This window comes from Stegastes partitus, unplaced genomic scaffold, assembly GCF_000690725.1.
Source record: "Stegastes partitus isolate 25-593 unplaced genomic scaffold, Stegastes_partitus-1.0.2 Scaffold1534, whole genome shotgun sequence".
Classification (NCBI taxonomy): Eukaryota; Metazoa; Chordata; class Actinopteri; family Pomacentridae; genus Stegastes; species Stegastes partitus.
The window spans coordinates 88,654-103,564 of record NW_007579265.1 but is presented as its reverse complement, the minus strand read 5'-3'; the positions used below and the strand labels follow the sequence as shown (position 1 = coordinate 103,564).

At 42.1% G+C, this 14,911-nt stretch overlaps 1 protein-coding gene across 1 annotated transcript in view; it reads right to left on the bottom strand.

Moving 5' to 3' along the window:
• b4galt5 (UDP-Gal:betaGlcNAc beta 1,4- galactosyltransferase, polypeptide 5) overlaps window positions 1–14,894 on the bottom strand; it is a 33,298-nt gene extending 18,404 nt beyond the window's left edge. The window contains exon 1 of the mRNA XM_008300397.1: window positions 14,059–14,894. Within this exon, the coding sequence (XP_008298619.1) occupies window positions 14,059–14,164 (106 nt within the window). The 5' untranslated portion in view covers window positions 14,165–14,894. The remainder of the gene's footprint in view (window positions 1–14,058) is intronic.
• Window positions 14,895–14,911: the final 17 nt, after the last annotated feature.

The following is a 14,911-nucleotide window of genomic DNA, read 5'->3' as shown; positions in this document are numbered from 1 at the left end:
TTAAATGTCCGCCCATGAAGGATGAAGGAGAACTGAGTAAAAGATTCTCCTTGTTTAAATCATATTTAATGAAAAAAAATCAGGGCTTTAGTGGTGCTCACGACCCCTCCCTCCTATTATCGTAGATTCACATCATCTTTTCTGAAAAAAGAAACATCGAGCAGGTGACAGAAAACTTTCACTCTCGCACTTTATGCCAACCTCATAATCATTTTGTGATAAAACTGTGACTTGCAATAGAGGTGAAGGCAAATGCACTTTAGGTTAAACTGCCACATGTCGACACACAAGAGAACGGCTGAAAACCTTGAGAAATGTAAGTACTTCCCTAACCTAGATGCATGTTACACACTGTAAGCCGCTCCTCATCACCACGCTGGTTTTTGTTGCCTCCATCCACAAACTAAAGACATCTAAAAAAACAACAGCAACAACAACAACAAAAAACCATGCACACAGTTCCACAAGAAACCACAACCGTATAGCTTGGATAATTTTTGCCCACTTTTTTTTCCCCCCAAATTTCATCCGCATGCAAGGGTGAGGCTTCAGATACTGTGCTTACATAATCTAGGGTCACATACTGCAACCATTGCACTGTCAAAGGTCAGCGGAGGCCTGCAGGAGTCGGACATGTTTTTTCTCTGTGTACACGGAACAAAAAAAATTCAATGCACTGCAAAAAGTCCTTTTGTTAATATTGAGACAACTGTCTTTAATATATAATATTAAGATATTTGTAAATTATGTATATTTAACAGGGCCCTAGACTCACAATAATCACACTAATGTTTCACATGAACACGATCTGCCGTGGTATGTATTCACACTTACAAATGTGGTCTTCTTGTGAAATGCGGCGTGTCCCTAAATGTGCTGGGGGGGTTTTTCGCTCCGAAGCAAAAAAATCACTTGGTTTAATTTTGGACAAATTAGACACAAACATTAGAACACCCTTCTTTTTCAAAGTTATTTTTGGTCCCACATGACCTAGCCCTTAGAGGCCACCAAGCAGCAGCTACCACAGCCTGCAATGTGGGGCGTTTAGGGAACATTTGTAAATTGTAGTGTCTATCAATAAAGAAATGTTCAGCGAGTGATGTGTTTTGCCTGTGACAAGGTGTTAGGTGCGACCAAACAAGAAGCTTGGTCGCATCGGTGCTACCAGTTTAAAAGTTAGTCTGGAGCCCTGTTTAGGACATTTTTATAAGATGTGGCAATTCTGTAGCTGCCACATGAGTCACATGGCTTTCAGTCTGTAAGAAAAAAATTAGATCTGAAACTTAGTTCTAATCTAAACACCGTAGGTTGTTTTTCCGATCTACTGTACAACAGCACTAAATTGCCCAACCAAGAATAATTTCACAATGAAAATAACTTTGTGATGAAAATAAACCTGAGCATTGCAGACGGCAGATGTTGTGGCATAGTAGCAGGTTTTGCACAGACTATTTTATGTGTAGGAGTTGTTTAATGAAGAAAACAATTACCATAGCTGAAGAACTGAGCCCATTAATGTTTTGTGTTAAAAGAACAAATTAGAATACCGATGGACATTAGAGTAAAAAAAGATCTAAAGACAGAAGTGACAACAAGTACTTAACAACACCAGCTCCACTGTATGACGTGGCTGCTTCTCGGAAGACAAGTGAGAGTGAAGAATGTAACTGTTCTTTGTGAGTACAAGAAGTGAAATAAAAATACAGGGGAAAAACTTTTTTTTTTTTTTTAAAACTTCCTCACTACTGTGACACACGAACGGTAATTGTCAGCAGCCTTGTGCTTGACTCCACTTCATTCTTGGCAATGGGCAGAGCAGCTACAGTTCTAAGAAAGAAAGAGAGCTTGAATACAACCTCTTATTTACCTCCAGGCTTTAAGGCAGTTTCAAGCTTGGCCTGGTTAATCAGTGACAATAATTAACTGATTAACTTCCACACCAACAAAACAGCGGTGCTCTCTTACCCTTTAGACGCGATGCTGCACCTGTTACTGTATGGGATGTGGAACTTTGTAACTGACAATCTAGAATACCAAAGGCAGAATAACAGCAGTGGCGCTGATAACATACAATTAGCAGACAGGTTATGAGGCACTGCGCGTGTGATGCGACTGGAAACTGTGTGCAATGGAACATGTATTGCAGGAGATAAAACTGTCCTAAATAACGTCACACTCCGATACAGTATACACCAACACATGCCAGCAGGGACAACATGAGGTCTAGTTTGAGTTCATTATTGGTCTTGCACTAGTCCCTCTGCCCCTCCATCTGCTCTGCCGTCCCAAGTGTGTGTGTGTGTGTGTCTATGTGTGCATGTGTGACCCGTCCCTGAGTCACTATGTCTGCTGAGCCACTACATGGCAGAGAAACACAGGGACCAGACGCGATGAGCAGAATTACATAAATGACACAGTGGTGCCAGCACCCCTTGTTTTCAATCTGCCGCAAGCAAATACTGGAAAACAGATCTGAGGGAAAGAAAGTGAGAGATGAAGAGAGGGAGACGGATCGTACGATGTATGCGCGTGAGTTCGAGACAGAGGCTTCCTTTTTTTTTTTTTTTTTTAAATTTCCCCCCCTACACTCTCCAACTCTCTCTTATCTTTCTCTCAGTTCTACTGCTGCATGTGTTCTGAGGGGATAAGAGAAAGCAGGCTGAAAAACAGCGGTTATTTGAGGTAATGTCCACTCATTCACGGCAATGGTGACTGCTTGTCTGTAATACTTCTAGCTTTGGAAAAAAAGAAAAAAAAAAGGGGGGTATTAACGTATAGAGGGGAAGCATTTAAAGAAGCGATTGCTGTTACTGTTAGGAGTGTTGTGAAGCGTAGGACCATGCAGGCAGGGAACTAGGTGTGGTTTAAGTGACACCAGGGTGCCATCGGCTACAGTAGGTGACAATGTTAGGAACCGCCTCCATTTAAGATCTCATCTGTTGTAGCTGCTCATTAAAACTTTTTTTTTTTTTCTCAATTCAATATTAAAGCAGCAATACCAATGTATTAAGTGATATATCATCTGAATGTGCAGGCTTTATGGAAATAGCAAATTCCTTTTGATCTAAAGTTGATCTGAACTGTACCATTTTGGTTCAATGCCTGTGCTCTTACGGTTTTGGTTGATTGCAGGAAGTCCAAAAAAAATGCCCTGTAAGCCCATTGTACACTGCCCACTCAGCACCAGGTGACACACAGAGAGAGTTAGTGACTGGCTGATCAACGCCAAGCATGCAGCAGTCTGAGTAACACATTTCCATCAGGAGTTGGTGGAGATCAAAAACAGCTAAAAGGACAATGGCTGTTTTTTCTTCTGCTACGTCGGCACAAATGCGTTTCTACATAAATGATAATGTTGCTGAGTAACTGCTGGATGTGGAAATAAGCAACCGATAAGAAAATGTGTCTTAGTAGCATAACCCTGGTGCAGGCCAGACCTTTTAGGTTTCTTTTTGCATAATCCCCAGCCATTGGAGGAAAGTAGTATACATAATAATTCAAATCTTCGGCATTCAAATTTTACAGAGCAGACAGACACGGATGCACAGAGGAATGCTGATGAGATGCGAGTGTTAAAACTTGGCCTGTTGGATGGTTTTCCAGCGGTTCTTGGCTCCTGTGATAAGTCTCTCCTGCATTCCCGGTCCGTCCACCGCTGGTCTCCATGATTACATTTTCTTTAACTAACACCGTGTGGGGAGACGGTCTGTAACTTACGCTACCTCTGAGCGGCTACTGCCAAACACAACTACACTGCAGGTCATTATATCAGCTCAAGATTAATTTCGCTTCTCGTCTCGCCACGGCTTTTCAGTCTTTCTCTTCGTCTGCCAACCCGGCCTGTGCCATCCCTCCCCATCATTTCCTTCTGAAATATCTGATTTTAATGCAAGCGTTTATTACCTCATTTGTGCATGTATAGTCTTGTGGGAACCAGTTAACCTCCCTAATTCTAACAGTTTACGGTGGGGCAAGACAGTTGTGATGTTGGTCGGACCGGGGCAGCGAGTACTGGTTCATTCCTGCAGTGCCCACGCCGCTCCCTTCTGCCCATTTCCGCTTGCTTTTAAATCTGGCAGCTGTCCAGAACATTCTTGTGTTATTGCAGTGGCTCAGTGTACAGAGTGTACGGAGGACATACACAGACAGGTACACGTCTGTACATACACACAGACACACACACACTCATACCATACTGCCTATTTTCTCCTGCTTGCTCTATTTTCCTATTTCCCCCAGCAGAAAGATGAGGTCTCTTCACAGCTGGAGGTTACTCCTGTTGACTGAACAAATGGAACAGAGCAGGCAGCTAGTACACCACGCTGCCACAGTAGCTGCACACAGTGGAGCAAGACGCAGAGAAACCACACAGGCCCTCCCGTATGGATTTCCACACTCAACTCTCTGCACGGACTTGTGCAGCTGCTATACCTATGCTTCCTGTATGCTACGAAATACATGCATTGCACAAAATACTGTCATCTGCGTAAACATAGAGTAGACACTGCTGTGGCCAATCACATCATTTAAATGTAATTAAAATGTAAAACGTAAAGTGATCATGCTCTGGAGTAGAATAGAATAGAATAGAACTTTATTGTATGTATGTATAGTATGTGCCAACTCGTGTATTTTTTTAATTGAATTAAACCGTGTGAATTATCATTGAAAAAAACATTAAAGAGTTGTTCAGGCTTAGCTTCAGTTGATGCATTTGATATTTCATGAGAATGATCAGATTTTTCTTTCTTCTTTTGCTTTAATGAGTTATGTAAACAACTCAAAGTGGTTGTTAATTGATTAATAACTTTCAAATTAATCCACAAACTAATTTATTTCTGCCAACATCAATCCAGGTCATGACAATGTGTTGATACTCTACAGAAAAACATGTTTTATAGGTCTCTGTTGAAAATAAATTTGCTGTCCACACAAGAATAGAGGAGATGCAAGGTTTTGATGCCACTGTAAGGTCATGATGGTATCATGCAGCTGAGGTAGAATAGAGGCAGCTAGAAGGTCCTCCCCAGGAAGACCTTGCATATTTTCTTGCATATTTACATGTTGCCATTTTACGCTAACTCTATCCAAATATCTCATCTGGCTGCTTTACCATTGTCATGGACACAACGAGGCAAAAAAATAAATAAATAAATAAATGAATGAAGCAGCTGCTAATTAGTACTCATTGAATTTGCACTACTATCACACGGCGCAATGGCTATGAATCAGCTGGGGCCACAGCAACGCTTTGCTAACCAACTAAGTTGCCCTCCTGAGGTTTTATTAGAGGAGCCTTCTAATGAAGCTCCAATAAAGGTTCTTTCTGTGTTGATTGTTTATGTTTGCTGCCATGGCCAACCTACGGTGCTGCTCTGGACACCTGAGAATTAAGCAGGTGTTAGAAGGTGCCACCTATCCATCCACTTTACAGGATGGGTTCATGTTTTCAACGTCTACCTTGACGCCCATATCGGAAAGGTTATCAGTAGCTGCAATGAAACTTTAACAACTACAGATAAAAAAATAAAAAATGGATTACTTTATTCTACCATTACTCATTCTTCCATGTGCAGTAGACTGTGTATCTTTCTAAAGGTCACAATCAACATTAAAACATGACACCCGTATCAAATGGCCAATCTAAGGCGCTGCTTTGGATACCAGAGAATCCAGCAGGTGTGACTGATCAGTTAGCTTGTGTTTACAAAGACGAGAGCAGCGGATCAAATTATCTCACCCGCTGAGTCACAACTAAAGCTAAAACACAGTCATAAAAGTAGATCCAGGTTCAACTTTTGCCGCTGCACGGTGAAACGTCATTCAACCACATGTTGTGTCAGGTGAAAACTTACATATCAGCTGTCAAACAAGTATTTAGGTCTTTTACCCCTGGGTGGGAATACCAAGTTTAACCCTGATGGATGGGTTCATGTTTTTCAGTTCTGCTGAGATACTTCAACAGTGTTCAACCATTGCAGGTAAAAAAAATTGTTACTTTTTTCCGGCATCACTGAGTCTGCGAATATTCCCACGTGCAGTCTAATACGTACCTTTCTAAAGGTCAAAATCAACAATAAAATATGACGCCAGAACCGAATTGATGCAACAGAGAGTGAGTCATGCGTACACATAATTTGGTACTGTTGTAATTTAATGGTCTTCATACTTGACAGTGTTTGAGAAGAACATTTAAGTCAGTGTATCAGGGTGATTAATTTAATCAAGAGTCACGAGATAATCGATAATTTTATACCACTGGTAAATACAGTACAAAACTTGTCAGCGGCCATGAAGGTGACTGATGAAACACAATCATCTTTTCAGGATGGACTTGGACAGCTGGCAAGGGCTCTATTGTTTTGCTACGTACACACACATCCTCCTTTAGGGGTGATCCATAAGGAATATCCTGTATATTCTAAGGAAATGATGGTTCATGTGCAAAAGTGTATAATGTCTGTAAAGGGGGGAGGAGGTTTCTTGTGCCTGCTCAAAGGTAAATGTTTGACAGAGTATACTTGCTTCAGCTAATACTTATTGTGGTTCTCCCAATGATTATTCTCCACCATCAGCAGTACTCCACCCATCATCAACACTGTGTGTGTGTGTTTGGATTACACCTCACTGGCAACATCACTGCTGTACTTGGGCTCGTCACAAGTTACATACAGTTTGACTGCCCTCAAACACATGACCAAAGTAACCACGGTAACCGTCTCGATAACAAAGGGACGCTCAGACCAGGTCAACAAAGACTGGGATTCTCCACAGGGTGATTAGGTTACATAAATGATTAGTGCCTCAACACAAGACCCTCAGTCGGCTTTAAAACGTCTCACAGCTCTGCATCCAAGCACTGGTACATCCCCCCCCCACCCACCTCTACTACCTTCAGCTCCACCATCTGTCTGTGGTCAAATATCCAGAGGCTGGATAGGAGTCATCTTACAGACAACAATTTAAGGGTATGAGTATGATCCCTATATATGTCCTGATCACCTCTGGATCAACTCTGTTTGCTACCTTTCTCCTGCTTTGCCTAACAGATGACGGTCATTATATCTACAACAGGAACAGAAACTAATAGTGAAGGAAGCTGTGACTATAAGTAGAACATAAAACGTAAAATTGAGGAAGCCATTTGGAATCTGTGTAGAAGTACTGCTACACCATGTCTGAAGATAAAACATACAGAAAAGGTAGGTAAATGCACAACAATCAGTATCAGAAGAAATTGAGTAGTGCTGCAGTACTGCAGTGAATGAAAAGGCAGTTACAAGAGGGTGTTTATATTAAAAAAAAAAGGGGCATATTTCTGCTTTCACAATTTACTGGGAATACAATAAGGAATCACTTTCATTCCAAGTCTATGATAATTTCTTAAACGAGAACTGCTAGGGGGAAGGGGATTAACTCTTCATCACTTTGCATATATCCATGCCCAAGAGTTATCACTTTTGTTGAGTTGAGAATTCATGGACTAATGTGCCTGGATTGTACCGGTTTGCCATATATACGGACTTGAAAAGAATTTCTCTGTTTGACTATCCGAACGAGAATGCAGGACATTAGAAACACCTTCATCAAACATGAAGACTTTTGTCCTCACACAGGAGTGGCTCTATGAATAACATACCCACAATCACGTTCCTTCAGTTTATCTTTGAAACTTTAATAGCTGTTTGGAAAAGAGACTTTACAAAGCTATAAAACCAGGAAGCTCTATTCTTTGTCGTACAACTATGATGCAAATCATTCGTTTTGAACAGAAGATTCATATAAAGTTGGCCTGTTTATATCTATTTGTTCAAAACTAATTCTCAGTACAACTGTCCATAGCATGTTATTATAATTTAAGTCTGAGAAATCTGTTGTTTTCGGCTGTTGGCAATTCAGACTTAAGAAAATCCACAAATGATAGGTTGGATGAACAGACAAAAGCAAAACCTTAGCGTCTCCTGTTTGCAGCAATACTACAGAAAAGAATGCTTTAGATTTTATAGTGTCACAATCAAAACAGTTATGCAATCCATGCCCTTTTCAGGGTGACGCTCAGTGTTGCCGTGTATTCTAGTAAACCATATTTGGAGTGTACTGTAGAGGTGCATGTCTGTGCATGTGTGCGTCTGAGTGTGTATGAAGGGGGTAGTGCGTAGGGTATCATAAGGCCAATGGGAGGCTTTATAAGGATGGCTCATTCCTGTAACTTACAAGGTGCACAGAACCCTACTGACGTTTAACAAAATTCCTTTGTGAATAGCTTAGTTACGAGTCACGTGTCCCTAGCTTGTGTGAAAGAATTTACAATACAGGGCCTGACTGTCACAACTGACAGATTTACACAAATAGAAAAGGTCTAGACATCGGCAGATAATACAATTTAGACATGTTTATTTAAATAATGAGGCAAATACTGCCAGTGGTAAAAAGCAGGGGGAATCCAGCAGCGCTTAGAATTATTTATACTGGTTGTAATGACTTTTACTATGGGGCTCAGTCTTGAGTGTACAGATATCCCAGACACAGAGACCTCCCAGATGACCGTCGTGACTGTATCCTTGGGGATTTGTTGTCACCCGGATCATCAAGGAACAAGGATGGCATGTTTCTGTGGTTGCCGCGACAATAAAAAAGGAGTGAGTCGTGGATGGGAACAAATCCTCAGGGTACCATAGCAACTGCAGTGAAAATGTCAAATGCCTGATCTTAAGTGCTCGAGCCAAAGTGCTTTGAGAAACTGAACTGCTGGTCATCCTACATTCTGTTTTCCCTTTTGCTTTGATTTTTTTTTTTAGTTTTCAATTCACTAATAATTATTAAACATTACAAATGTCAAGTTGAACTGAGCTAAATTGATGGATGGATCAATTCAGCAGCAGTACTCAGGTGGAAGGAGAGGTGAGGGTAGCACGACGCTGAGCTTTTAGGATCAGGGATAGACGGTGTCAAAGAAAGTCAGGCATCAAGTGAGACATCCGCAGAGAAACTGCATGTCCACCAAGCATAAGTGACCTGTTTTTTCCACAGACACATCCCTCTTTACATCCACATAAATTCAAACATATTCACTGCAGTGCACAAAGACAGACAAAGCTGCTACCACAACCAGTGGATCTAGGTTGGAGCCTTCCTAGTGATAAGCTCTATGGCTACCACCAACAATGCTATAAATTTTGATGACTACAGACTTGCAATATACACTATCTTTACAAGACTTACGAGGGGCAGTTTAACTACAGCCATTTGTAATTTGGTGCTACTAGTGCTGTAAAATACGTCAACTGTTATCCTCTAACCAGACACTGCAGATTTACCAAATCCATCGAGCGTGTAGAACAAAAGCATGTGTGCGTCTAGTTAAACACCGTGTCTTCCTGCTCAAAGTTAAAGATTTACTCCCATTAAGTCAACCAAAGACTAAACAGTGGTGACACAAACACATTCTAATCTAAATGAGACCTGGCTCATTTGGAGTTTTTTTCCATTTCCCCCCACAGCACCAAACTGCATAGCTTCAAAGATAATCTGTCTGATCTTTATAAACGTCTTCCTTCTTTCATGCCTCCTCATCTCAAATGTCATATTTTAGCCAAATTAGGATTCAAATGTTCCCGAGCTAAGGAGGCCGCTCATTGTTATGGTGCAAAGTTGCAGGAAGTGGCTGCAAAAACAAGACAGTGATGTGTACAGAGTATGGTATATGTGCGCACTTGCATAGCTTTGTGGGTGTGACCAGAGGAAATGTAAAAATCCAGTCTGGGAAAACAGCTTTCTCAGAAACACACTGGTGAGAAAGCAGCATGATGGCACAGAACTGCCCACTGAGATGTCTCCCATTAAAGCGATGGCAGGGCACAAGGCCAAGGCATGCACAAATCAAAAACATTGTCCTTCTGCTTGTCTCCACAAATTAATTCTTTGAGACAGGGTGGGACAAAAGACCCAACATTCGACTGCAACTGGTGACACATAGTGAGAAAGTAAACTATAATACATGGAAATGTCAGTATTGCTAAACAGTAACCCTCAAATGCCTCAAATGTGACTAGTTGTGCAATAAATTGTAAAATACTTCTCTTTCAGAAACAACACATGATTTATTTCTTGGACCATAAACAGTTTAAATGTTGAACTGGCAGAAAGCAGAACAGGTTCAAAGGCCATAATCAAACGAAGGCCACAACTCTGTCTCAATGCCACGAATTATCAGCGCTGATAATGTGCCACAAAAGATCATATCAAGATAGACTGCAGTATAAACTATATGTCCATTAGTGAAATCAGAATACTTTATTTATCTTTTTAAAATTTCACGATACATATTTCAATAACTGAAAAGGAGCGGTAAAGAGATCTCAAGGTTGCTTCAGAGCAAAAAAAATATTTACTTGGCTTATAAAAACTACAACTGTGAAAACTAACTACTCTGTACTTCTAGTTGGCAAATGGTGTTAATTCATGTCGAGTCAATGTGATGACTGTACGCGTTTCCTTATCTCACCCTTGTACTATTTGATAAATTAAAGGACAATCCTCCAAAGCTACTGTAAAACCCTGGGGGATTTCGACACTGTTTTCAAGGTGTCTCCATTGCTTCATCTGCTGTGAGGCAACGAAACACACCGTTAAGAATTTGTACCGTCAACAAGCCACACCTCGGACTGAATCGGGTACATGCTAAGATACACACGTTATTGCAGACGGATATACGCGCCCATGCACGGCCATTGAGACTGGAGGATGTACCTGGTCTCCGGAGACAAAGGGAAGCACCTGGTTTCTTGTCTTCCTTGCTCTCCCTGGATGTGGAGGTGTGTGTGTGTATCTGTGTTCGAATCTATAAATAGAGGCTATGTCTTCCCTAGCACTCGCTCCAGTGGGATCCTCTCATGTTTTAATTAAATAAACTGCTGCAATCAGGCCCAGCTGTGCCCTGCATCCCCAGCCTGCATCAGTCAGCATCCATGCTCGAGAGCGACACAGAAGCTGGGGTGTCAGTGCATAAAGACAAGATATGAAAGAGAGCGAGAAAGAGAGAGAGAGAGAGAGAGAGAGAAAGAGAGAGAGAGAGAGAGAGAGAGAAAGAGAGAGAGAGAGAGAGAGAAATGGACTAAGCAGTGAAATTGGGGCATTCTGCACTGAAGCCACCTGGGTATCATAGGAAGCCCTGTTCAGGTGTTCTGGATGGTTTCCCCAATGTGCAAACTAGCAGAAGGAAAGGCACTCAGCTCATCTCTTTCATCCTTTTCTCTACATTTCCCCCTCCTCCTCCTCTTGCCCTTTTCCATGTTTCTATTTTTTTTCCATTTCCTCTGATTTATTCTGCTAATTCTATGCACTCTACCCTCCTATATGATCCTTTTCAGCACATCTGTTCACACTAACAGTACGGCCGTCGACTCACGTGTTTAACACGTATATGACCAAAACTCCCAACTTGATAAGACATATAGTAGGATTTTGTTGTTGACATCAAACTTACATTAGATGCTAAGAGAAAATAATAGCATTAAGACAGCTAGAGCTATCTTTCTACACTTTCTTGGATTATTTCTGGAGAGTGGAACAGCAGTTCAGTGAAAAGTTGTGAACGAACCATTTGCATCTCTGAAGCTCATTCTGACAACTATCTACGGCAGGCTGGTTAATGTTACTTGCTGGCACAGTGTGGGGGATGTCCCAGAACGTCTGCATTTTGTTAGATAAAAATCAACCATCGCCAATAAATGGATTCAAACCAACGGAGTTCTCAATACCTTTAAGCACTCACAACTTCCAAACCTCTCTGCATCATGAACTAGTTTTGAATAGGTCCATAACACTGTGGTGTCTAAGCGGAGGTTGAAGCGTCACGAGGACACTGGCAGTGATGTATTCTGTTGGGGATAGTTAAATCAAATGCTAATGCTGTGTTGATTCAGATGTTTTTGTTAACCCGCCCCATTTGCCAGTGTTTGTCTCTGTCTGACAAGCTGCCGGCTCACTGGTGCATCTCCAACCACAGGCTCTGAAACCTCAGCTAATGTCCGTGAATCGATACCACTACCAGTGAGTAAATCATACCACCTTATGACAAACAATTGGATCCATTTCTTTTAAGCACCATCCCCAAACCCCCACATGGTTTCCCAGTGCAGGCCTGCTGTAAAAGGCTAAACTGAAGCTTTTAGTAACAGCAGCAAAAGCTGCCTTGTTCCTGGTTAGCATTTATAATTAATGGACTGGTGCTGCTGGTCCTTGTTCTGTTTCTAAACTAACCCCCAGTAAGCCACGTGGTCATTACAGCCCTACAATAGTCAAGACCCAGGAGGATGAATATGGCCATGCACGGCTCCACCACCATCAATACTTGAGATGGAAAAATAGTGAACAACTGAATGAAGGATTATTTTTATCCCAGTTACTCAACGATTTACTTGTTTATTTGTTTCACATTTAGAGAAATCATTGCACTCTGTTACTGGGACTTACACAGTCTATTCCTGTCAGTAATGTGTCCTCCATATGAGAATTGATTCAATTATTGATTAAGTTGTCCACAGCTGGTAAAAAGCGTGAATGGATCAATATCCATTTTGATGAGTAAGAGGGACCAGCTTTCTCTTTGAGGTTTTAGAAAGGCTACACCTGTACGACATGAACATCATTTCTCCCATGCAGTCACTCCCTTCTGCCAACAATATCAGGCTCTCTCTTTTTGGCTGTGAAAAGCCCTTAGTTTGCTTGCTCTTTTTAAAATCTGTTCTCTGTACAGCTTGACAATGGTCTGTCAGCTCAGATCGATGATTCATGCCCTCTTCGTGTGGATTGTTTTCAACGGAGCAGAGACAACTTAATGTTTTAGAGAGGCCCAACCTCAACAATCATGTTCAGCAAGCACAACAGGATATCCAACTAATGGTGGCTTAAGCAGTAAATAAAAGATCCTAGAAGTCAGCTTTTAACTATACCTTGTTTCCTCAAAAACATTTCCCTTTGAACTTTCCTCTTCTGCATCTCAAAATAGAATAATATATGCAACCATGCTGTGGCTGCTTATTTTCACATCCATCACTGCTAGTAAGTCCAGTCAGTGGAAAGTTATAACAGATCTGGTTGGCACCGAGTCAAGAACAGAGTCAGGCAAAAGTCCCATGTTTAAAAATGCTATACATCAAGATAAGCTCTGCTCAAGCTATATTAAAGTCGCAAAAAAAGGAACTGATGTTTGGGTATTGCATGGGCGATAATGACCAAAATAGCAAGCATAAATTGCCTCTGGTATCTAGGCTGATAAGATGAATGGACCGCATCCTGAGCTACAAGGCCCCCAAAGAAGGATGGGTGAGACACTCAAGAAGACTGAGGTGACACGCATGTCCACACACATTGAATGGGAGAGACAAAGAGTGACAGAACAAGGGGAAGGGAGGAGATGATGAGGCACATTAATGAATTAATGATAAGGGGGATTCAGGACATATGATATTATACAACAGCCTGACACTTCCAGGCAGCAAATGATGTAAGAAATGTTGGTAAGTGATATCTATGCTCTGCTTGGCATCACAGATGCCATTTAGGCTCATGAACCCATGATTCATAACGTGACCTTTAGCGTACCAAAATAAAGAAGAAGAAGAAGAAGAAAACAGTCAGACAGGAACAGGACTTGTGAAACACACATGAATTGACTTTGACTATTTTTCGAGTTACTAATAATGAAACCAACATCAAGGCCAAAATAGCTCCTTCTGCCTGTGGCCCCATTAGTGTAAGCAGTATAATCAAAGCCTTCAGGCCTACTAACATCAGCATGATTATAATAGCCATGCTCATCAGTGGTACTATTATTACCGCGGCCAGGTACATGGATATTAAAGGATTGGGCTCCAGCATCCAGCTGAGTCTCATCATCGACAGGGAGAGATCAAGGCTGAGCAGAGGCGCATGGCCCCTTCTCTTCGCAGCCGAGCTGTCACACATGACCTAACAGCCCATACAAACAAGCTCACTACATCATTTCGTCTGAGAATTTCAAATAAAACCATCCTTTTTTTTTTCTTAGGGACTTACCGATTCCGGGGGCGGAGTAGATGAAATACAATGCCGAGGTGGACAGTGAAAAAAGGAATAAAAGCCCAAGGAATGACCTTCTCCGGAACCGCAAATGTGTCGGCATTATACAGGCAGCAAAAAGCACACACAGGCACGTTTCGCGTTTTCTACACCGACGGCAGACCAGTTCCGATGCGTCCAGATGCCAGCGCCAGCAGTCCCGCTCACGGTCCGGGTTAAATGAGCCGAGCGGAGCGGTCGGTCTGCGGCAGCGGTGAGCCAGGCGACGAGGAAGTCAAGTCTATTTCCGCGGCAGGTCGAGAAATTGGATGAAACCTCCAGTATTCAGTGAAGACACTCAAATTCCATTCCTGAGCGGATGGATATAGTCCGATGTCGAAAAAGGCTGACAATGACAGCGCGGTTCAAACTGGCCTGCTCGTTCTCACTGAGGTACCATCATTCGGTTTCCACGCTATGTCGCTGATGGTGTTTGGCCGCTCCTGCGCTTCGCCCGCCTTGCCTGCCCAGCCCTATGAATGGAGCTGTCCCTCCGCAAAAAAATGAGCAATACCTAAAGTGGGCGGTAACAGCGGGTCCTGTCCGGCAAACACGGACGTACCCAACGTTAAAGCACGTAACCTGGCGACCAAACTCGAGGAACGTATCCGCTTCGGAACCGTCGCAGCGTCGTCATAACGTTATGGCATATGGCACGATCAGAAGCTAGCTACTTAGCCCACCAGGACTCACGTTAGCGTGGGTCTAATTTATGATCAAAGCATTTACCAACAGCGGCACCGCTTAAACTGCTGCATGTTGGCAGCTAATTTATCTGCAATACTACTGTGGAGCAGAATTAAAAAAAAAA